The following is a 25183-nucleotide window of genomic DNA, read 5'->3' as shown; positions in this document are numbered from 1 at the left end:
GTAATTGTCAAGCCCTCTGCCATTGTCCCTGCTCAGACTATTCCATTCTTAAGTCCTTACTAATTTATAATTTACAGAGCTCTTAAAAAGAGAGATTCCAGTTTTTTATTAGCATCCACATATCAAGTAGGTGGAACACAATGGATCATTTCAGGCACCATTTTCCATGGAGTCCTGGAAAAGTTTCAGATTTAGCACAATTCTAAGTGGGTTTCATATACACTGTATGATAATTGGTCTAAAGAACTAGAGAGCCTTTGGGTGCCCTCTTTTGATACTTTCTTTTGCTGTCTATATTGTCTGTAATTTTAGAATTTTTATATCTTACATCTGTGTCTTATGTGTTTCCAATATTTCAGTGTGGTAGAGAAGGATAATTCTGGAATTAACTGTAGCTACATATGGCACTTACCCCAGGGACACAAGACCTGGACTCTAAGGACATAATTCTTGTGTTAATTTCAAATGCTCACTCTTTGTAGGCTCAGTTTCCATTTCACCGTAAGTGTCCTTTCATAAATGGCCTGATCCTTTCAGAAGACTTCTTTTAGAAAACTATGCCACAAATCAGAAAATCGTTCCTTCAAAAAAAGTAAGTGAATGCAATAAATTTCTGTCCTTGTGGCAGAAATAGGGGAGGTTCAGAGAGATAAAAAGCACCTTCTCTGGGATGGTAGCTAATTGTAAATGGACAGCGATACTAAATGCAATACTATCATATTATTCTGAAAACCCTACCTAGCACTCAAAACAGTTGCTGGGTTGTTAAGTTAAACTTTGTAAAAGTTAGTACTCCATTCTTTCGAGAGAGATTCATTTCAATTCACTCTTCATGGACCTCAGTTCCTCAAAAATTAAAAAAACTACTATATGATCCAGTAATTCCACTTCTGGGTATTTATCCAAAAGACACAAAATCACTAACTTGAAAAATTATATGCACCCCCATGTTCACTGCAGCATTATTTACAATAGCCAAGACATGTAAGCAACCTCAGTGTCCATTAGCAGATGGATAAATAAATTGTAGTATATGTATATAGACACCCCCACAATGGAATACTACTTGGCCATAAAAAAGGAAATACTTTTATTAGCAACAACATGGATGGAACTTAGGAGCATTGTGCTAAGTGAAACGTCAGACAAATGCTGCATGATCTCATTTATATTTGGAATCTAAAACAAACTCATAAAAAAGAGACTAGATTTGTCATTACCAGAGGCAGGGATGGAGATGGGAAATTGGAGGAAGGTGGTCAAAAGGTACAAATGTCCAGTTATAAGATCAGTAAATCCTGGAGATATAATGTACAGCATGAGGACTATAGTTAACCCAGCTATATGGTATATTTGAAAGTTGCTAAGATAGAAAATTCTAAAAGTTCTCATCACAAGGAAAAAAATCTTTTTTGGTCACTATATGAGTGGATGTTAAATAAACTTATTGTGGTAATCATTTTGCATATATGTGTCAGGTCATTATGCTTTCCACCTTAAACTTAGACAGTGCTGTATGCCAAATTATATCTCAATAAATAACAAAAAAAGGAACCTCGAACCAAGCCATGTCCTCTCCCCACCCTGTTCTTCTTCTCCTCTCCCTCATCCTTCCTTCACTTTCTTCTGCTGCTGCAGCTTCTCCAGAACACACTCCATGTATAGACTTGGTCTGATCTCATGTGGCCCTAGCCAGGTGCTCACTGCAAATTTTGCAGCAGGCATTGGCAAGCAGGAATCACAAGAATCTGAAAATGAAGATAATTTTTACCAGCCTCATTCACTGGAGGCAGTGCAGAGGATTACAGAGAATTAAGAAGGTTGGGGCATTAAAAATTGAATTAAAAAAACATTCAAAAAGTGCATAGAGATGATGAATTATAAAATTCTTTCCTTTATCTGCATAGTAGAAATGACTCAATCAGTGTCTCTTTTTTTTTTCCTTTTTCTGCCCCCTGTCTCTGCAAACATCATTTGTTATGGTTAAATTCCTGAGGCTGGTATCATGGCTTGCCAGGAGGCCAGTCAGAAGTATATCCATCAGCCTAGGGCCTCTTTGAAATTGTGGTATATATATATATAAAAGGAAGAATAAGTAGTGTGCCCAAGTGAGTCCAGCCAAGAGCCTAAGCTGTGCTAAGCCCATGTATCACTGACAAGACACTGCCATGACATGGGGAGGCCAGCTGCTGCCCTGTCTATTTCTAGGTAATGTCAAGTGTGGCCACCACCCAAGAGACAGTGCGTGCTCAGGTGTCCTCTTTGCAACTGCCTTAATTTTCACACTCATGAACATTTTGCCCACCCTGTTTTGCCACTTCCAGTTAATCTTATGCATATTTATGTGCCAATTATGCAAATCCCAAGGTAAAAATGCATTAAGCACCCATGATTTAGACTGGTTAAGTCTATTACATGGCATAATGAAATTACTGCACGATGTCCAATTTACCTCAACACTTGCTTTAAAATGTCAGTAACTTATTAAGTAACCATAACACACCAAAATTTAGCTGTTGAAGGCTTCCTTTGTCCAAGCCATCATGATATCACAAAATCAGAAACTTCAAGCTAAATCTTTTCTAAAGCAGGAGAATATTCCAGAATAGGCTTAATGAGGCATACGGTGGATCAAAGTTTAAGAATGACAATGCCCTGTCATTGATTAAAGTCTTTAGGTAAGTTTTTAAAAATCACTGGGTATTCCAACAACACAGGACATAGTATGTAGGAACTAAAGCAGAGTGTCATCAATGGGATCCCCTTTTGCCATCCTACATAGTCAGGTCTTGTTCCCTGAGTCATAATGATACTGTAATTTGAATCTCCAATACGGAAATATCAATTTCCAGAGTCAGAAATAAAGAGATTGAAAAAGAATTCACAGAAGCAATTTAACACACACACACACACACACACACACACACCTTGAAATCTAAAACTTAAAAGGTTTGAATGATAGTCAATCTGCTATGCAGAGATTTTGTGTTTGAACTTTGCTTTGGCGGGACCAAAAACCCCATAGCTTTGATGTTTATTAGATGATGGTTAAGGAACAAGGAATGGTGTGAATTAAATTGATAAACATAATACAGGAGTAACGTGACCCACTGACATCCATTTCTCTCTCCCCGATGAAAGCATGCCATTTTAATGGGCCCACATAATTTATGCAGTGCCTGATCTGGACTCATTTGCATACAGAACTCCCTCCAAGTCTATGAGAGTTGTACTTGTATAAGGTTATGAGCTCAGATCCATTGATCTGATGGGAGCCTCAGAATGTCTAAGGCAATACCAGGACAGAGTGTCTGAGGCAGCAGTATCAAAAGTGGAGCAAATGAACAGATTCTAATGCCACCCCTGAAAGCATTCACATCCATCCTATCAAAAAAGGGAACTAGGAATTCAGTGCCATTTGCCATTTTCTTTGCAGTGGTAGAGGATGTAAGAAAGGATACCTGCTATATCCACACCATCTCAGATTGAGATATGCTTCCTGCAATCATCACAACTTCAGCTACATGCTCAGTAAAAGCACAGGGGCCACAGAGGGACTCTTGCAGGAGATCAGCCAGCCAGCCCAGGGGCCAACATGAGAACCTTTTTGGTAGCAAACTCTCACTTGGGATGACCCTTCTAATGAATGACTATCAGATGCCCAGCAAACGCAATAGAAAGACTGGGAATTCACTCAAAGGATGGGGTACTTTCATGCTTAAAACCCTAGTTCTAACATTCTCTTAAAACACCGTGGTCCTGCTCATTAACTAGCAGGAAAAAAAATGTTCAATGACAAGAGTTTAATAGAATCACTAAATGGAACATCAAAGGGATGAGGTAAATCAAAGCCTTACTCTACTGTCTTTAACCATGCTCTGTGGGTATAGAGCCAATTTCCCCAATTTTTTGTAAGTTTCTACATAAGAAAACTAAAATTTCTAGCTTTATTTAGAATTTCTGTCCCACCCATTTAGAGTTATATGTGGATATAGCAGATAGCAAATAGACTCATCGTCTGAACTCTTAGTGGGAAGCCCATCTTCAAGGCTTCCCTCTCTCAAGTATAAAAGCAGACTCCAGCCAAGGAGAACAAGTTCCCAGAGCTTCCAGGAGACTGCAGGCAGCTCCCCATGAGCGTCTGTAAATGTTACAGGACCAAGTTCAAGATGTCAGGGCTAGTCCAGCACTCTGGACTCTTCTGCAGGGCTGGTGGTTCTCTGAGAACACACTACCTTTCAGAAGGCACTAACCTACTTTCCACAGAGGACTCACTGACCCTCTTGCTCTGAAGAAGAGGAGGAAGAAAGAGGGTATTTCCAGCAGGGGCTGGGCATGCTCTGCTTTAAATGTGTTACGCCTGCTGAACAAGCAATGCAGCCTGAGAAACTGGTACTTCCTACAACGAACAGCTCCGAGGTTGCACAGCCTCCAAAGAAGAGTGATTGGAAATCCTGCTAAAATATGGCTGTCTAATCAACTGAGAGGAGACCTCATTTACTAAGATTCCTATTGTCCACACTGGCAGATGGCTCTCCCCACTGCTTTCCCTTCCTGCGGATCGCGCTGCCTTTGAGGCAAGCCTATTCTTTGAGATATCCAGTTACATTCGCCAGCCTAGTTCTGAAACAAGACAAAAGCTCAGTGAGCCTCCTATTCACAGAGCCTCCTAGTACCTCAGCTGCCTTTTCTGTACCTCCGAGCAGAACCAAAAGAAAGCAAGATTCACTCTCCTTACCTTCGTCCTCATTGGAGACAGGAGCCCTTCCATTTTGGCGGAATCCTCATGCCAGTTTCTCTCTTCTCCAAGTTACTCCCTCTGCGTGCTGTCCTTAAGCATCCCACATGAAAAGAGCCATGTCGGGAGTCGCCCGTCCCTCCCCTCTCCCTGATGGCGCCAGGGCACCACCACCCTGTCTAACTTGAAATCCCAGTGCCTGAAAATCGCTGTTCGTGGAGAAGCCTGATCCTCTCCGCGCCTTCTTCCCTCCCTTGCTTTCCTCTCTCCCGCGCTCTCTCCTCCCTCCCTTCCTTTCCATAATCTGCCTACAGCTCTCCGTGCACCATGCTCACTTGACAAATGACGCCTGTCTTAGGTACCACATTTGAGCCAAGAAAAGTGATCTGAGCCAAACCACAGGGTGGCTCACCCAAGACAGGAGGCGAGGGAGGCTGAGCTTTGCGGGGCATCCCGGGCTCCCCAGGCTCAGTTCAGCAGTTGCTCTCTCTAGAGCTCACAGCTGAAGAAGGCACTGCTTTAAGATACTCATCAGTTCCTCTTCTAAGAAACGGACTCCCCCCACCGCCTGCCCTTATTACCCCAAAAGCAAAAGTTCCAGTTGCTACCGTTACTCAGCTGGTTTTCTGGTCTGTGTACAGAAAACTTAAAAAGAAATCTCATCATTTGTATAGCTGTAAATACCCATTTGTTTAGCCCAGTGTTGCCGTAACATCTGCATAGTTAACTGGATTTTTCTGCTGTTTGAACTGATGTTTAGAAGCATATAGGCAGAGCTTCCTCTTAATAAAAGTTTCAAAAACAGATTTATAGACTCAGTTCCTGAACAGCAGAGAATTAAATAATAAGTGTGTATGCTGCCCAGACTCCAAATAAACCAGGATTGACTATTTCATTCAGCATTGCTGGTTACTTATAAAAAGCAGACAATGAAATATGGCAAAGACCTGGGTCAGGTCATGGTGAAGTTGAAATGATGAGAATCTCCTGAACTTTCTTACACCTGAGGAAATCTATATGTAGAAATAATTAAACATTTCTACCTAAATCATGACTCCTGAATTGTAGCAAAGAACATCTATGTTATTACAAAGACATTCACATCATAAACATCACACACACACACACACACACACACACACACACACACGAACTCACCAAGGATATTTAAGGCTGATGGCCCTGTCCCTTGTTCTTCAGATATAACCTGTCCCTGTATCTTTCTGATACATTTACGCCTGACTCCCAGGACATCTCCAAGATGGAGTGATCCACACAGTGTCCTCCAGACAGTGTCATAAGCTGGCCGCTCTTCATTCATGTTCTTACTCCTTGATAAACCATTTTTCTTCTCTCATTCATACACCTGAATTCCACAGAACTTAGCATCTACACTAGCTATATTACCTACCTTGTTTCATCTCCTTGGCTAGATCCTATTTCTCTATTCTTAAACTTTTCTACAACTTAGGTGTATGTCTCCAAGTTCATTCTCACTTAATCAGATGCTGACATCCTTTGACCCGAGTCTGAACATCCTGACAAACCTCTGCAGTCCCAATATACTGAGTGCAACATCTGTCCTTATATAAAAGATCCTTGCTATTTCTGGGGCCTCTGGACATTGGTATTGGCTTAAACATGATTTTTCTTAGTATCCTAGTGTTTGGGGTCCCTTATCTTTTGTTTTATTCACTTAGTCATTCAATAAATAGATATAATGCATCTACTATGTGCTGGGACCTGTTGTAGTTTCAGATGATATCATGTAGAGCAGGGTAGAGAAAGCCCTTCTCCCCAAGTTCTTACACTTTCTAGCAGGTTTGATACAAAACCCAACCAACTCATCAACCCTTCCACCTGTCATTTCATTTTTTATGTCAACCTCTACCTATGTTTGTGTTTCTATATAGGGCTGTCAACCCTCTCATGAGACTTGCCCTCCCACTATAGCTCCACTCTCTTTAAGGACCCTTTTCCTAACTGGACACCTGTTATGAAATTTCTCTGAGGCAACTAAAAACTAATTTGTTCCACAAGAATTCCATTCCTTCACCCCCATTTATAATTCTACTCCATCTCCAGCTTTCCTAACCCTTCCTCTAACTCCCTCAAGGCTCTGTTTTTGAGCGTGGGAGAGGAAATTACTCTTGTTTTTCTCAAGGCAAAGATACCATTCCCCATCTATTCCCACTTATTAGTGATGGACATTAAAACAGGCTTGCTATCTTGCTCATTGTTGAGACATTACTCACTTCATTAGCTTCCATCCTGTTTGATTCCTTCTGACTTGAACAAGGTATATCCATTAGTTGCTTTTTACTTCTAAAAGTCTTTTCTGCAGCATTCTATTCTAGTCTTTGTACCATCCTAATTCCAGAGATCCTCTCATCAGAATTACCAATCAGGATCACTTCTCTAGAGTTTTCTCATTGACTGTTGTTGTCTTTGGCCAACTGATCAACCCCTGCTTCTGGTTAATCTTTTCGACCCTAAACCTCCCAAAGAGTTGAAGTGGTCAATCAGCCTGGGACTGTGTTAAGGTTAAAAAAAAAAAATCAGACTGATTCCACGTTGAAGGCTGGTTGGTTTCTGACAAACTCTAAGCATAGTTTTCAGAACCAGAACAGCTTTCCTGGGCAGAGGAAGAGCCTTTAGGAAGGAATTCTGAATATCCTATATTATCACACTGCATAAGGAAAGTGTAACTTTTCTGCTTGTTCACGCTCCAGTCTCTCAAACTCCAGAGTCCGGGGTAACTAAACCAAACCCTTGGGAACTGATAGGACCCCAAACCAAATTAGAATCTTGAGATGCTTCTGCTGATTATGATAAAGATGAAGATGATGATAGCTACTAAGTACTTGCACAAGGCACTTCACTAAGTGATTTTCATGCATTAGCTCATGCAAGCCCCTCAGCTACCTTGTGAGGGAGGGACTACTCTTAAGGGCTATTTCATAGAGGCTTCAGCTAAGTAATTTGCCCACACAGTGGATGACACTTAGTGCAATGACACCTCAGCCAGAGAGAACACCACTTCCTTCTCTTGCACCAAGGTATACGGAGTTAAACGCACTTCTAACAGTCTGTTCTTTATTAGTCAAGGGCTGCAAATGAAGCATTTGAAAGTGTATTCTTTTAGCTCATTATGCAACTTTTAGTGCCTCATTCATTTATTGGTTCCAGAAACCAGAATTCATTGGCCATTCACTTGAAGCCAGTTGCCATGTAAGACACTTATCAAGCATTTGTCTTCTGTTTAGGGAAGACAAACAGTTACTTATAAAATGGAACTTGCCAAATTATTACCTATCATTTCCAAGTCCTTTAAATACCAACTACTCCATCTCTGATGTTGGAAGTAGTTGCATTTATTTGAAGAGGGAGGAAGCAGGAGCAGAGGTGGTAGTGGTAGTGGGATTTAGAAAATATTCTAATCTGGGCAGGAGGTGTGCAATGTCAGTGAATAATAATCAGCAGATTGTGAGGCATCCTGATGTTCTTGAGAATGATCAATGTTGACAAAGTATTCAGAAGGGGGAATGATAATTCATGTTTCTCTATCCTAGGCTTCTTTAAATTGGGGTGCTTTCTGCTTGCAACTTCATGTTCCAAGAGAATTCCTTCAGTTTCAAAAAGAGCAGAATTTACAATGTTGGGTTAACTCAGCCTTGAAATAAAAGTTAATGAATATTAAGTATATAGAAAGTTGTAAAAATAGCAATTAGTTTACACCACAAGGAAAGGGAGTCTTAGCTGAAATCAAACTCAAGGAATTTCTACTGCATGGTGGGGTCTTCTGACCTACAGAGGGAGTGTCCCTGGACCAAGGAAACTTGCTTAGCAAATGCCTCATCTTTGGTCCATTCTTCTTTCCCATTTTGATGTTAAAAACAAAAAAGAATTAACTTCATAATGAACCTCTCTAGACCAGGAGCCCTTGGAAATGTTACAAAGGTCATTAGATGGGTCATGGTCAGAGGCTCAGATTTCCCCTCTCTCTTCCATTAAACCGCTGACCCTTTCCTACCCACATCTTTGCCAGTTCAAGGCTAATTTCTTTAGGTCACTTGTAGTCTCTGGGGACCACAGCCAGCTGCACAATTAAGGTTCATTATCTGAGGATTGTATTGCCCTGCTTCATAAACGCTTTTCGATTTATTAAGGTAAAAGGATTGTGGCCTGATGACCATTTAGGCTTTTTTCTCTGTGACCCATCACTCTTTACTTCTTATTGGGAAACATCCTCATTAAAACTTAGGCTTTTGGAATCTCTTGAATATAAATATGAGCAACTTTTTCCTGACCACATCTCCTTGGGCAAAGGAAACAAAATAAAAAATGAACAACTGAGAGAACATCAATTAAAAAGCTTCTGTACAGCAAAGGACACCATCAGCAGAATGAAAAGGCATTCTACAGCATGGGAGAATATTCTTATCAATGATTTATCCAATAAGGGGTAACATCCAAAATATACAAAGAACTCATGTACCTCAACACCCCAAAACAAATAACCCCATTAAAAAATGGGTGGAGGACCTGAACACTTTTCCAAAGAAGAAATATGGATGGCTAACAGGCACATGAAAAGATGCTCTACATTGTTAATCATCAGGGAAATGCAAATAAAAACCACAATGAGATATCACCTCACACCAGTTAGGATGGCCACCTTCCAAAAGACAAGAAACAACAAAAGCTGGTGCAGATGCAGAGAAAGGGGAACCTCCTACACTGCTGGTGGGAATGTAAATTGGTTCAACTGCTGTGGAAAGTAATATGGAGGTTCCTCAAAAAACTAAAAACAGAAGTACCATTTGACCCAGTCATTCCACTCCTAGGAATTTACCTGAAGAAAACAAAATCCAATTTGAAAAGACATATGCACCACTATGCTTACTGCTGCAGAACTTAAAATAGCCAAGATATGGAAGCTACCTAAACGTCCATCAATAGATGAATGGATAAAGAAGATGTGGTACATATACACAATGGAATATTATTCAGCCATAAGAAGAAAATAAATCCTGCCACTTGCAGCAACATGGATGGAGCTAGAGGGTATTATGTTCAGTGAAATAAGTCAGGTGGAGAAAGACAAATACCAAATGATTTCCCTCATTTGTGGAGTATAACAACAAAGTGAAAACAGAAGGAACAAAAAAAGCAGTAGACTTATCAACACTGAGAAGGGACTAGTCGTTAACAAAGGGGAAGGGTTGGGAGGGTCAGCAGGGAGAGAGAAGGAGGTTAAGGGGCACTATACTTTGCAACCACAACATAGGTAGATCACTAGGACGGCAGTACAGCATGGGGAATACAGTTAATAACTCTGTTAACATCTTACTATATTATCAGACAGTGACCGCAATGGAGGGGGTGAGCGTTTGATAATATGGGAGAATGCTGAACCACTGTTTTGTGTACTTGAAACCATCATAAGATTATATATCAATGATACTTAAATAAAAAAAAAAGACTTAGGCTTTTGGGCGATAAAGGACAGACTGGTCCCAGATATTTTGCCCAACACTAAGGTTGTTACTTAACTATAAATCTCCTTCCTGCTTTCACTCTCCCCTGGCTCTGCCCTTTATCTTCAGCCACATATTTGCTTTGCTTCATAATGTAAATATTCAAAACATATCACAGAGAAAATTTCCACTTAACATGCTCAAGCACTCAATGAGAATTGTGATTTACTATCCAAATGCTTGAATTCATATTTGTATCTGTGTAAGGATGATCATTCTATAAGTTATTGCAATACAAAAATTATATAGTAATTTACATTCTTTCAAAGTGCTTTCACACGTGGTAACTTTTTAAAACCTTACAGTAATCCTGTTAAGCGTGGCAGGTATTTATTTCCATTTTGCAAGGTTGGAGAGGTAAATAGCAAGAAAGTACCATTTACTGAGCATCAACTTTGTTGCAGTCTTGAGCTAGGTACTTTTAAGGGCCATTTCACTTCATTTTCATAAGTATATTATTATTCCCATTTAACAGATAAGGGAACTGAGATTGACAGAATTAATGATTAAGAGAATACAGGTGACATCATTTAGTTTCAATTATTCATACATTTTGCTACCCTGCCATTTGCCATTCAGACTTTGCCAAGTTCTCTCACTTTTTCTGGTATGGCTACATGGCTTGTTTTAGCCAATGGAATGTTAATAAATGTTGTACAAACAGAAGCTTGAAAATATCTATGGGAAGGATATAACCCAGGCTAGTGTGCTAACCCTAGGAGGAGGACAGAAGAAGGTACAATCTACACACTTATGAGCAAGCTCAGCCAAGATGAACTAGACCCAGTATAGATCAACAAAACTGCAAACTTCTGAAGGACCAATGCCTACCATTGCATGGCACCAGGCAGTGAGTCTGTTACACAGCTAACAGATGCAATAACTAATGCAAGATCACAGAGTTCGTAAACAGTTGAACTAGAAGCCCAGATAGATGTCTTCTAATGCCAAATGACAAGTTTCTCCTACTAATCCATAGCTCTGAAAGCGTGGCATGTAGAAGGATGGGAATACTTTATGATTATTAATGCATTTCCCAGACCTCTGGATCAATATCTGAGCTTCAAGACACATGCACTAGCACTTCTATATTATTGAATATCAAGTATAAGACCAATAACATTTCATCCTCAATTTTTTTTCTTCCGTTATTTTCATTGTAAATTGTGGAAGATGGGAAAAGAATATTGTTAGGTTCTATGTCTTGGTTGATCAGTCATCTTGCCTTTACGATCTTTCAGATTCTTTTGCCCATTTTCTAAAGAACAGTGATTGCCTAAAGTAACCAGCAATCAGTACAACAGTTCATTGGAATCTAGCCCTGGGAAACTTCTTCCTTCAGCAGTTCTTGTCTTTCTGAAAAAGCGCCATACAGTAGGAAAAATGAAACAGCTTTTTATCATTATCGTGCCAACTTTAACTGGAATGGGTTTCTAGCTACCCCTGTGCTTTATGAAAAAGTATAAAGAACAGAATGACTTTGCTTTGCACAGTGTTTGAAAAGAGGTATTTACATTTCTTTCTTTTTTTCAAGGTTTTTGGTTTAAGTGCTTTTGTGAAGAGGGAGGAAATCAGCAGCTGCTGTGGCTTCAGATCATTACCCAGTGTTTGCTTAGGAGGCTGTGGGGAGCACGGATGAGGAGAAAGGGAAGACGGGAGCAAGCAGGTAGAGAAGGCGCTGGGGAAGCTGCTGGCTTCCCTTCCTCCTCACCCTCCCAGAGGCAGAAGCAGGCAGAGGCTCCTTTAACCCTCTCCACCCACCTCCCGCAAAGAGGGCATTCAATGGCATTTTTAAGGTCTCCTGTTTCTGTTGGGGTATCTATTTCAAATCTCCAAAACAAGGCACTGTCCTGAAGGATACCATCTAGGGGAAACTCTTTTTCTTTGATATTTCTCTCAAAGCGTTCAGGAAAGTAAGGTCTTGGACAGACCACTTTTCAAAGCTGTCCTGCAATTGTTTATCAAAACCTGGTTTTGGCTGGGACAAACGTGACAGTGATTGACATAGACGGGAATCTAAGCAGTTTCTGCTTCTGAGACCTCCTTGAACCCTCAAGCTGTGTAAACAGAAGGAGAACTTTTTTCTCCAGTGGGCCTATCCCACACTCTGGGGGTATGAAAGAGGCCCCCCATCTTCTCTCCTAGAAGCTTATTGTTAACCATGAGCTCATCCAAGCTTGTCACCCAGATGCTGCAGGGTTTCAAGCCATACATATGTGTTAAGAAATGTCTTCGTCCATTCAGGTTGCTGTTACAGAAATACCACAGATTGCATGGATTGTAGACAACAAAAATGCATTTCTCACAGTCACGGAGGCTGGGAAGTGCACGTCCAAGGCACCAGCAGATGCGGTGTCTGGTGAAAACCCGCCTCAGGCTCACAGCCTCCCTCTCGCAATCTCCTCACATGGTGGAAGCAGCAAGGGAGCTCTGTGGGTCCTCTTAATTTTAAGGGCACCAGTCCTATTCATGAGGGTTTTACTTTCACAACCTAATCATTTCTCCCAGAGGCCCTACCTCCTAGTACCATCATCTTGGGGATTAGGTCTTGACATATGAATTTTGGGGACACACAGACATTCAATCAACAACAAGAACCTACTGCAGGTCAGGCCCAGCCAGAGGCCCTGCCTTGAAGTCACCAAGGTGATGAATACTGGTTATGGCTCCTGAAGAGTTCCAAGGATTAGAGATGAAAATCCCTTAAACAAACAATCTGAATTATGCTAAGGGAAAATGACCATGGAGGGTTGGACAATTAAAGTGGAACCAAAGGTAGAGAAAATCACTAATGCATCCAGCATTGTGGGTACGGCTTCACAGCGGGGGCGGTTCCATTGGCTTCAAAGCCACATGCAGGAGGTCACTATGTTGGAACTTAAGGTCATCAAAATGGCGGGATGGGCATGATTGCAGTGAGGATTTCAGGCAGAGAGATCGACACATGCCAAGGAAGTACAGAGGCAGAAAGAACACAATGTTTGAGGTCACAGTAAGAACACTGAGCCATGTAGTTGCTGATAAATGATCTTAGGTTATATGATCTCAGATGCTATTTTTCTTAATTTAAAATGTAATTTATACCTCCCTTTGTCTGAAAAAACCTACACACCATGCATAAATGAAATAATAGGCATACTTCACTTTATACCATCAATACTTTCTTGAAAAGTTGTCTATCAATTTATTTAAAATTCTGCAGGAAGTTCTTTTACATTATGAGTGGTCATTCTCCTAAGTTATTTAATATTACAAATTGAAGTGTACATACCTTCACAGGATTGGATGGCCTCTTTAATTAACAGTAACAAGATCACCTAATAATGGAGTTATGTTGAGGTGATCTTTCAAACAATACATGTGCCTCAAAATGCATTATTTTCATAGCTCTGAGGAGTTTTTCAAATCAATCCTGCATCTAAATTTTAAAAAACTAATGATAGATATGTAATGATAGTCATCTTTCATCCAAAACGTGGAAGCACACTGGTTTGCAAACTGTACCTTAACCTTGGTATCTAAGTATGTGCCTTAAAAGGAAAATTGAATTTTTTTCATAAAGCGGAAAAGAGACACCAGTGCCTGAGGTCATAAAATCATTGGCATTTTGATCACACATGAGGAATGTTTCTGCCTCAATTCTTGTAATAAAACATGATTTTTCTGATTCAGAACTTCTGTCTGAATCTGAGAAACCAGACTTTGAACATGAAGAGTATTAACTTTAAACATAATGATAATTAATCATAAGAAATTATGAGATATGGAGCAGAGTTGCAGAAAAAAGTTCTTATAAATAAAATAAAAATGTTTATTTAAAAAATTTGCTAGTTTCAAGCCTGGTCATGTCTAGGGAAGGAGACTGGGCCTTTTAAAACCAGACGGTCAAAACTCATATCTGAATTTATTTTGTATAACTAGCTTGCTGAATAATCTTATTTATTTCCCTAGCTTCTCTTATATTATCCTAACTTTCTATCATAAAAATGTAAAATGGGAAAATTATTACCTCTTAAATGTTCCAAAACCTTCCTGAAAAAAATGGTATTTTCTTTTCACCTTAAGTGAATTCATTTGCTCAACAAACATTGGTGTTCTCTATGCAGGGCACCACACTCGTCCCCCGAGGGGCACCAAGGGCTCACAGAAGCACATGCCCAGGCTGGGCAAGACATAACTTCTTTTTCACATCTCAATGAAATAAATCTCCTGACGCTTCCTTTCAAAGCAGCCCAGATGTATGGCACATGGGCTATGTGTCAGACATGAAAGGAGAGAAGTTTGGGGAATAAAGCTGTGTTTCTTTTTTTAAAGGAAATGCTGGATTTCCTTACCTTATCCTCATGCACGGATTGCCTCATGCTTCCCAACCCCCCATGAGGAAGGCGAGGGGGGCGCATGTGAGCAGCCCCTGCAAGGCAAGCCCTGTGTCCCTGCCAGGATGCAGTTCGGCAGGCAGGCGCAATGGAGCATAAACAAACATGACCACTAAGGTAGTTCAGGGTGTCTCCCTTTCAAGTCTGAATATGTTTAGACAGTTACACAACCAGGGAACTTGGAATGAAAGAAAACAATGCCCAGGAGAGAGGAATGCTTTGAATCTGAGTCGCTGGGCCTTGATTTCGCTTACTTTTTCTTTGTTAAACCAACCTAAGGCCATTGCATGTGCTGATCATCCTATGCCAGAGTCTGATCTGAACAGGTTTTCCCTAGGCATATAGCTCAGAAATAACCTTCTGGCCTACTTTTCCTCTTGTGTATAATAATGGCTTAGCCCAAAGCCACTGTGGGGTCTAATCTGCAGGTCAATTTCTAGGAGCCCAGAAGACACCATTTGCATGAGGCTCTTGCTTCCTGGGAGACCCTCAAAGGACTTAGAGCTGGATATTTTTCATTTTCCAATTTAGTCCTAGATATTCACAGGAGAGATATTTGTGACTTAACCCCAATATTTGTAGGGTGTACCACCCTAAGTGAAAGGAGAGGTACTGAAGGGCAGAACTCTGCAGCAGAGGCAGCCTCCAAAGCCCTGGCAAGTCCTACCCACTCTGCCGCCTACCTGATTCTCCTGAGGACTTCGGCTAAGTCCACCAAACGAGAGAATTAGATCACTAAAATCCCAATAACATATTATGGTATTACGGTAGGAAAGAGAAACAGGTGCTGTATATGGAGATGGAGCGACAGCAGTAATGTTACAGGTGGGGCTGACTGTAGTAGCCATGGCATTGGTGTTACAGTGACTATCAGTAGTGTTCGCAACAGAAGAGCTGATAGGGTGGCCATGGGGTGGCAGAATAGGAACCGAGCTGAACGTGGTGTGAGTGGCAGCATCAGGAGTTGGCAGTCCAGTGGAGTGTCTCAGCAGACTAGTCTTGGAAGGATGAACCTTGGGCTGCCCCCAGCACAAGCAGCAGGTACTGGTTTCGTCTAGCGTGGGATAGGATGGTAACAGCCACGGAGCAGAGAAAGGCTTAGCAATGACTCCAGAAAAGCACCAGGCAAGAGTGCAGCAGAGGAGAAACATTCTGGAGCAGGGCCAGAGGAGCAGCCACACAGAGCCACGGTTGGCGGAGCAGTGAAGTAAGGAGAGGTGCAGGCTGGGACCCATGCAGCTGAGTAAAGGAAACATGATGGCCTGGGGATCTTGCTGCTCTTTTATTCAATGTCACCTGCATGTGACCCACAGGAAAGGACTGTACATCTTCTTCCCTCTTAATTATACTCACACCCTCCTGAGAGAGCAGAGGGCTATTTGGCCTTGGAAGCTGCAGTACTCGGGTTGAACCCCAGGATTTTTGATCAGGGGATTCAGCAAGAAAAACTGTGGTCTTTGACTGCTTCAAGGTGACCCTGGACATAAGTCGTACCCTTAAAGAATAATTTACAGTAAGAAACAGCTTATATTCTATAAATATAATGATGCTACTTGTCAATGGCATTAAAAACCTAGCTCCATGATATAAAAGCATAGCATATTAGAGCTGAATTCTACTTCAACTATTTCATCCACTCATCTTGCAGGTAACTAAATTGAGTCCTAGGGAGTTCAGTGAATTTCCAAAGATTACTCAAGTCCTCAACCCTCCTAATCTGATGTTTTTTCTTCTCCTAAACACTGTCTACTATATATGTCCCCTGTAAATAAAAGTATGTCATTTAGACCAGCCTCACAAATACTGGCAGAATGACTTGGAAACTCTCCATGGACATTTGCTTTGGCCTGTATCCAAGACATTTTCCCACTCACACTGCAGGGCACACAGGGAAAAGGAGAGCCAGGTATGGTGGAAAGAAGTGACAAAGAGGAGATGGGCCTGTCCCAGAGAAGGTATGCAGTGGACACTTGCTGAATGATAAATTTGGGAGTTAGAAATAGAGAACTTGATTTTTATTTGAGTCCATACTTCCCTAGGATGAAAGAATAACATAAAAAGAAAGACAAAGAGAGAGAGAACTAAATAGAAATATATGGCTCAAATTCCTCTAAGCCACTGGCCAGAAAATGAAAGCCAGGTACAATTCTGCCCCAGTAATTGGGCAGAATTACAGGATGTCAAAGCGAGGGTAGTTTCCTACCTTCCAGCAGAGATGGTGGCCAATCTCTGCTACTCTCTGAAGGGGGAGAAGAAAATGTACTCTTAGCCTAATGGGCCATGTGACTATGGACTTCCCAACCCCCAACGAGGAAGGCGAGGGGCGCACATGTGAGCAGCCCCTGCAAGGCAAGCCCCGTCTCTGATGCCTTACATAGAAGATACTACTGTGGTTGGCTAAAATTCTGTACATCCAAACTCAACTCCAACCTCCTTTCTCCTAAACAAGCTCTCTCTTCAGAGTTTCTAAATGCTATCCTTGCTGGTAATAACTCTTCCACTCAGCCTTGCCCTCATTTTTGCCTTCTCTCTCCTCTGCCACGGTCCCACAACCTAAGGCCTGGGCTGCTTCCACAGTCTCCTGGTTGCTTTCACCAGTGTTTCTTTCTTAAATTGTACACTTGGGTACAGAGCACTCCCTACTAAAAAATGTACAATGGCTCCCCATTACCCAAAAATAAAGTTCAAACTCCTTTATTTGGCTTTTAGGGTCACCTACCATCTTCTTTCCTATTTACCACCACCAAGCTCATTACTCAAACATCCTCACTTCCCACCTTCCCACTATTATTCCCTTATCAAGAATCTTCTCCATAATCATTGAGATAAAGCACGTCAAGGGCCCAAGGCCCCTTACTTAATAAGCACTCAATAAGTACCAGCTCTCTTTGAAGTTCACATCTACCCTTCTTCCTTTAGGAAGCTTTGGTTCAGCAAATCAGCTTACTTCTTATCTCTACTCCCTACCTGACAGTTAGCTTAGGTTACATTTCTTGTTATCTTTTAACCTTCAACTGCATTTTCACCCTCAAGCACAGACTCTTATAACTCTATTTCCATCACTATGTATAGTGCCCTGTAGATAGTAAAAGCTTAATATTTTACATTGATGGTGACACATTAGCATCATCAGAATGTTATCCTTAGCTCCAAACACACTTACATCCCTGGCTCACCTTTAACCCCCCAGCAAAACTCCAGAAATGTACAAATTTAGATAGAGAAAGGGGTAAGAGGATGAAGGAGAATGAGGACTCATTGGCAACCTTCTGTATACAAGGTAACATTCCTTATTCTTTTATAAACATTCTCTCATATAAAGAAAAAATAATATAGAGGAGTAAACAACTTCAGTCAGGATAATAAACATTGGTGTCATTGCTTAGGACTGGAGCTCATTAACTTCTGACTTCCACTGAAAAACAGCCCAGGAGCTGAGTTAAGATGGATCTTAACTCAGCCTGATGGTCATTAATGAGAATGGTGAATGTGTTTCAAACTTAACTTTGTTTCAGTAAGAAAAGCCTCATAAATTTAATTAGCACTCTGGAGAGATATCTTCTTACTTGCAAGCTTCATGGTGTTCTCCCTGAGCCTAGGTCGAGCCATGCAGCACCTTGACATCTCTCACACGTAAACCTAGGGCAGCTGGGTTCTCTCAACACGTACATCACCTTCCAAATATGTTTGACAAACCTTGTCTAAGTGTTTTTCAGACATTACCCTTTGAGTAAGAAAAAGGCTTTGGTCATCACTCCCTACAGATGGGAAAACTGAGGTACAGATGGTTACAGTGACTTGTCTAATGTTTATGATACCACAGTATGCTTCTGCCCTAGTAGGCTAATCTGTAAACTCATCCTAGAGTAAAGATGATAGATTTCTCATAACCAATGACCACTATTCATATATTGGTGGCAAATGCTAAGACAACTGAGCATCACAACTAGAAAGGATCATCTGCTTGAGGAAATTTTATCTAGGTGGACATACAATTCATGACACAATGATCATTGAGAGAGAGCAGTGGTTCAAGACAGAGGTTGACACCCAGTATAAGTGCCAACATGCAGAACAGATATGGGATAGCTCTGGTTTAGAAGGCACAGAACTGGTGCTAATAAAGTCCTTTATGGTAGCCCCTAGTCTGTGCCACTGATTAGCAAATACAATCAACTGCTTCTCTGTGTTTCCTATGCAGTGCATCAGGCACCATGTGACCACACAGAAGAACAAAAAGTAGCATTGGGCTGTTGCTATGGAGACTTAAGAACCATCTGAATTGCTATGGCATCATAAAAGCAAAATTCCAATCATCAGTCTTTAACTATAGGGCTGTTGAAATCTATCTCATATTTTTAGAATGTGTGACATTTAACACATTGATGAGTATTTCCAGCTTCAGAATACATTCCCTGTTTTCATATTTAGATGGGATTTTTCAGTTCTACTGGCTGGATTTTTTTTCTCCTGGTAAATGCTCCATCTCCTTATGAGTGATTGCAGCTCTTTATGTACTTATTTCCCAGATTTTGCTTCATTCTTGCTTATTTTCTCTTTATTCTATAATTAAAATTATTTTCTCACTGATGATATCTCCACTTCCACAAGACTATCCCTAGTTACATGTTCAATATCTCCCATCATCCAGGTCTTAATCCCCACTAGTATTAACTGATCGTACTTTAAGCCTTAGTTGCGAATAATCATCAGTTCTGACCCCGGCCAAAGGTGCACAGATGCTTCCCCCGTGACTCTTTATCTCTGAAGTTACCATCCCCTTATCATCCAAGGTGATTCAATTTACTGAGTTTTCCAGGCTTCATATAAAATCTTTCTTTTAGATCTGGAGTAATAGGTATGTCTTTTCCACTTAAGAATTGCTAACTATGAGAACTGCTGAAAGGAATTTAACTCTGTGCACATCATCACTTTGTATATAAGTGTATATGCACACACTCACAAATTTGTTTATTTGAAAGATGTTAAGAGATTGATCAGCTGTTAAAAATTACTCTTCTAACCTAGTTAGCTTAGAAGTAAAAAAATGGGAAATTTGGAATATATAGTCAGGAAATACACATTCTGCTCAAAGAAACCTGTTAAGTTAGTATACTTTGTGTGATAAGTTTCCTCCACATTCTTTTGGTCACCCAGCATTAGCCTCTTCAAACCTCCTGGTTTATGTAAGAGGCTTCTCCTTTGATCCTCTTTCCTTAGAGAGTTTCAGGATCTCTTGGGCTTATTTGTTTTTTCCCCCTCTTTAAACCACTCCAAAGAAGTGCCTTCTTTCTCCACAGTATTAGACAATAATCTCTAGTACACTGGTAAGAATGGCATTATCAAGTTGTGACTTTTATCTCTGGATGTCCAGGAACTGACATTTAAAAACATAATGTTACTGTATTTAAAAATATAGTGAATTCTTTGAGTTTTTAACCATTTTTGAATCAACTTTTCTTTTCAGAAGTCACCATAATCTTCCAGAGGATGATTTCTTTATTCACTCTTTAATCTATTGTCACCCTCAAGAGGCGACAGTTGTCAGGGCTATGTACACAGCAAAGTGAATAGAACATATTTGCACACAGAGTAATGACACAAAAAGAAATAAAGAATTGCAATCTTTATTTGCTAATTCCAACATCAAGGACTGCACTGTTATCCTTGTCAATATCTAGGTCAAGTTAAATACTATGTTCAGAAATTCCACTCTGGCCAACCATTGCTAGTTTTCCTTTTTGTTTGAATAAGATTTCTGGCAACCATGATCTGGTTAAGAACACACTCTTAATTCACATGGGTTTTTTAAATTTGATTTTTTATTAAGGTATCATTGATATACAATCTTACAAAGGTTTCACAAGAAAAAAAATGTGGTTACTACATTCACCCTTATTATCGAGCCCCCCCCACTTACCCCACTGCAGTCACTGTCCATCAGTGTAGTAATATGCCACAGAGTCCCTACTTGTTTTCTCTGTGCTACACTGCCTTGCGCGTGACCCCACACATACCATGTGCACTAATCATGATACCCCTCAATCCCCTTCTCTCTCCCTCCCCACTTGCCCTCCCTCACCCCTCCCCTTTGGTAACTGCTAGTCCCTTCATGGAGTCTGTGAGACTGCTGCTATTTTCTTCTTCCAGTTTTGCTTCGTTGTTATACTCCACAAATGAGGGAAATCATTCAGTATTTGTCTTTCTCTGCCTGATTTATTTCACTGAGCTTAATATACCCTCTAGCTCCAACCATGTTGTTGCAAATGGTAGGATTTCTTTCTTTCTTATGGGTGAATAGTATTCCATTGTATATATGTGCCACCTCTTCTTTATCAATTCATCTACGAATGGATACGTGGGTTGCTTCCATTCTTGGCTATTGTAAATAGTGCTGCGATAAACATAGGGGTGCATATATCTTTTTGAATCTGAGAACTTGTTTTATTTGGGTAAATTCCTAGGTTTGGAATTCCAGGGTCAAATGGTATTTCTATTTTTAGTTTTTTGAGGAACTTCCATATTGCTTTCCACAATGGTTGAACTAGTTTACATTCTCACCAGCAGTGCAGGAGGGATCCCCTTTCTCCACATCCTCACCAACACTTCTTGCTCCTTGTCTTTTGGATGTTGACAATCTTAACTGGTGTGAGGTGATATCTCATTGTGGTTTTAATTTGCATTTCCCTGATAATTAGCAATGTGGAGTATCTTTTCATGTGCCATCTGAATTGTTTCTTTGGAGAATTGTCTGGTCATATGATCTGTCCATTTTTAAATAGGGTTATTTGCTTTTTGCATGTTGAAGCATGTGAGTTCTTCATATATTTTGGATGTTAACCCCTTGTCAGATACCTCATTTACAAATATATTCTCTCATACTGTAAGATGCCTTTTGTTCTGCTGATAGCGTCCTTTACTGTACAGAAGCTTGATGTAGCCCCACTTGTTCATTTTTTATTTTGTTTCCCTTGTCCGAAGAGATATGTTCAGGAAAAAGTTGCTCATGTTTATATTCAGATTTTTGCCTATGTTTTCTTCTAAGAGTTTTAGGCTTTCATGACTTACATTCAGGTCTTTGATCCATTTCGAGTTTACCTTTGTGAATGGGGTTAGACAATAATCCAGTTTCATTCTCTCACATGTAGCTGTCCAGTTTTGCCAATACCAGTTGTTGAGGAGGCTGTCATTTCCCCATTGTATATCCATGGCTCCATTACCATATATTAATTGACCATATATGCCTGGATTTATATCTGGACTCTCTAGTCCGTTCCATTGGTCTATGGGTCTGTTCTTCTGCTAGTACCAAATTGTCTTAATTACTGTGGCTTTGTAGTAGAGTTTGAAGTCAGGGAACGTAATTCCCCCAGCTTCATTCTTCCTTCTCAGGATTGCTTTGGCTATTCAGGGTCTTTGGTGGTTCCATATGAATTTTAGAACTATTTGCTCTAGTTCATTGAAGAATGCTGTTGGTATTTTGATAGGTATTGCATTGAATCTGTAGATTGCTTTAGGATGGCCATTTGACAATATTAATTGTTCCTATCCACGAGTATGGAATGTGTTTCCATTTATTGGTACCTGCTCTAATTTCCCTCATGAGTATTTTGTTATTTTCAGAGTACAGGTCTTTCACTTCCTTTGTTAGGTTTATTCCTAGGTATTTGATTCTTTTTTATGCAATTGTGAATGGAATTCTTTTCCTGATTTCTCTTTCTGCTAGTTCATTGTTAGTGTATAGGAATGCAACAGATTTCTGTGTATTAAATTTTTGTATACTGCAACTTTGGTGAATTCAGATATTACATCTAGTAGTTTTGGAGTGGATTCTTTAGGAATTTTTATGTACAATAAAGTGTCATCTACAAACAGTGACAATTTATCTTCTTCTTTACCAATCTGGATGCCTTTTTATTTCTTTGTGTTGTCTGACTGCTGTGGCTAGGACCTCCAGAACTATGTTGAATAAAAGTGGGGAGAGTGGGCATCCTTGTCTTGTTCCCTATCTTAAAGCAAAAGCTTTCAGCTTCTCGCTGTTAAGTATGATGTTTACTGTGGGTTTGCCATATATGGCCTTTATTATGTTGAGGTACTTGCCCTCTATACTTATTTTGTTGAGAATTTCTATCATGAATAGATGAATTTTGTTGAGTGTTTTCTCAGCATCTATGGAGATGATTATGTGCTTTTGTCCTTCTTTTTGTTGATGTGGAGGATGATGTTGATGGATTTTCAAATGTTGTACCACCCTTGCATCCCTGGAATAAATCCTACTTGATCATAATGGATGATCCTTTTGATGTAGTTTTTAATACAGTTTGCTAATATTTTGTTGAGTATTTTTGCATCTTTGTTCATCAGGGATATTGGTCTGTAATTTTCTTTTTTGTGTGTGATTTGCCTGGTCTTGGTATTAGAGTGGTGCTGGCATCACAGAATGAGTTTGGAAGTATATCCTCCTCTTCTACTTTTTGGAAAACTTACAAGAGGATGGGTATAAGCTCTTCACTAAATGCTTGTTAAAATTCAACAGTGAAGCCATCTGGTTCAGGAATTTTGTCCTTAGGTAGCTTTTTGATTACTAATTCAATTTTGTTGCTGGTAATTAGTCTGTTCAGGTTTTCTGTTTCTTCCTTGGTCAGCCTTGGAAGGTTGTATTTTTCTAGAAAGTTGTCCATTTCTTCTAGGTTATCCAGTTTGTTGGCACATAATTTTTCATAGTATTCTCTAATAAATTTTCGTATATCTGTGGTGTCCATAGTGATTTCTCCTTTCTCACTTCTGATTCTGTTAACCTGTGCAGACTCCCTTTTTTTCTTAATAATTCTGGCTAGGGGTTTTTCTATTTTTTTTTCTCAAAGAACCAACTCCTGCTTTCATTGATTCTTTCTATTGTTTTATTATTCTCGGTTTTATTTTTTTGTGCTCTAATCTTTATTATGTCCCTCCATCTACTGACTTTGGGCCTCATTTGTTCTTCTTTTTCTAGTTTCGTTAATCGTGAGTTTAGACTTTTCTTATGGTATTGTTCTTTCCTGAGGTAGGCCTGTATTGCAATATACTTCCCTCTTAGCATGGCCTTTGCTGCATGCTACAGATTTTCTGGTGTTGAATTATTGCTGTCATTTGTTTCCATATATTGCTTCATCTCTGTTTTTATTTGGTCATTAATCCATTGATTATTTAGGGGCATGTTGTTAAACCTTCATGTGTTTGTGGGTTTTTTCATTTTCTTTGCATAATTCATTTCTAGGTTCATACCCTTCTGGTCTGAGAAGATGGTTGGTACAATTTCAACCTTTTTGAATTAACTGAGGCTCTTTTTGTGGCCTAGTATATGATCTATTAGATGTCTGTTAGGTCCATCTATTCTAACGTGTTGTTCAGTGCCTCTGTGTCCTTACTTATTTTCTGTCTGGTGGATCTGTCCTTTGGAGTGAGTGGTGTTTTGAAGTCTCCTAAAATGAATGCATTGCATTCTATTTCCCCTTTTAATTGTTAGTATTTGTTTCACATATGTCAATGCTCCTGTGTTGGGTGCATAGATATTTATAATGGTTATATCCTCTTGTTGGACTGACCCCTTTTTCATTATGTAATGTCCTTCTTTATCTCTTGTGACTTTCTTTGTTTTGAAGTCTATTTTGTCTGATACAAGTACTGCAACACCTGCTTTTTTCTCCCTATTAGTTGCAGGAAATATCTTTTTTCATACCTTCACTTTTAGTCTGTGTTTGTCTTTGGGTTTGAAGTGAATCTCTTTTAGGCAGCATAGAGATGGGTCTTATTTTTTTACCCATTCAGTGACACTATGTCTTTTGATTGGTGCATTCGGACCACTGACATTTAGGGTGATTATCGATAGGTATGTACTTATTGCCTTTGTAGACTTTAGATTCATGGTTACCAAAGGTTCAAGGGTAATTCTCTATGTAGCAGTCTAATTTAACTCACTTAGTATGCTATTACAAACACAATATAAAGGTTTCTTTTTTCCTCCTTTTTCTTCCTCCTCCATTATTTATATATTAGGTATCAGATCTGTACTCTTTGTCTATACCTTGAATGACTTTGGGGGTAGTTGCTTTGATTTTGCATCTGCTTACTAATTAACTGTTCTACTTACTTTACTGTGCTTTTGTTTCTTCTGGTGACAGCTGTTTAGCCTTAGGAACACTTCCATCTATAGCAGTCCCTCCAGAATGCACTGTAGAAATGGTCTGTGGGAGGTAAATTCTCTCAGCTTTTGCTTATCTGCAAATTGGTTAATCCCTTCCTCTAATTTAAATGATAATATTGCCGGGTAGAGTATTCTTGGTTTGAGGCCCTTTTGCTTCACTGCATTTAATGTATCATGGCACTCCCTTCTGGCCTGTAAGGTTTTTGTTGAGAAGTTTGATGATAGCCTGATGGATTTTCCTTTGTATGTGATCTTTTTTCTCTCTCTGGTGCTTTTAAAAGTCTGTCCTTATCCTTGATCTTTACTATTTTAATTATTATATGTCTTGGTGTTGTCTTCCTTGGGT

At 39.9% G+C, this 25183-nt stretch overlaps 1 protein-coding gene across 2 annotated transcripts in view; it reads right to left on the bottom strand.

Annotated features, from left to right (window-relative positions):
* FRMD4A (FERM domain containing 4A) overlaps positions 1-25183 on the bottom strand; it is a 560227-nt gene that overhangs the window by 408135 nt on the left and 126909 nt on the right. The window contains exon 1 of one of the 2 annotated variants that reach the window (XM_073229261.1): positions 4739-4880. The exons of the other annotated variant lie outside the window; for it this stretch is intronic. Coding sequence (XP_073085362.1) covers positions 4739-4771 — 33 coding nt within the window. The 5' untranslated portion in view covers positions 4772-4880. Of the gene's footprint in view, positions 1-4738; positions 4881-25183 lie in introns of those variants that run through there. 2 annotated transcript variants of the gene reach the window in all.

This window comes from Manis javanica, chromosome 2, assembly GCF_040802235.1.
Source record: "Manis javanica isolate MJ-LG chromosome 2, MJ_LKY, whole genome shotgun sequence".
Lineage (NCBI taxonomy): Eukaryota > Metazoa > Chordata > Mammalia > Pholidota > Manidae > Manis > Manis javanica.
Note: the sequence above shows the minus strand (reverse complement) of the source record. Positions and strands in the feature narration are given on the sequence as shown.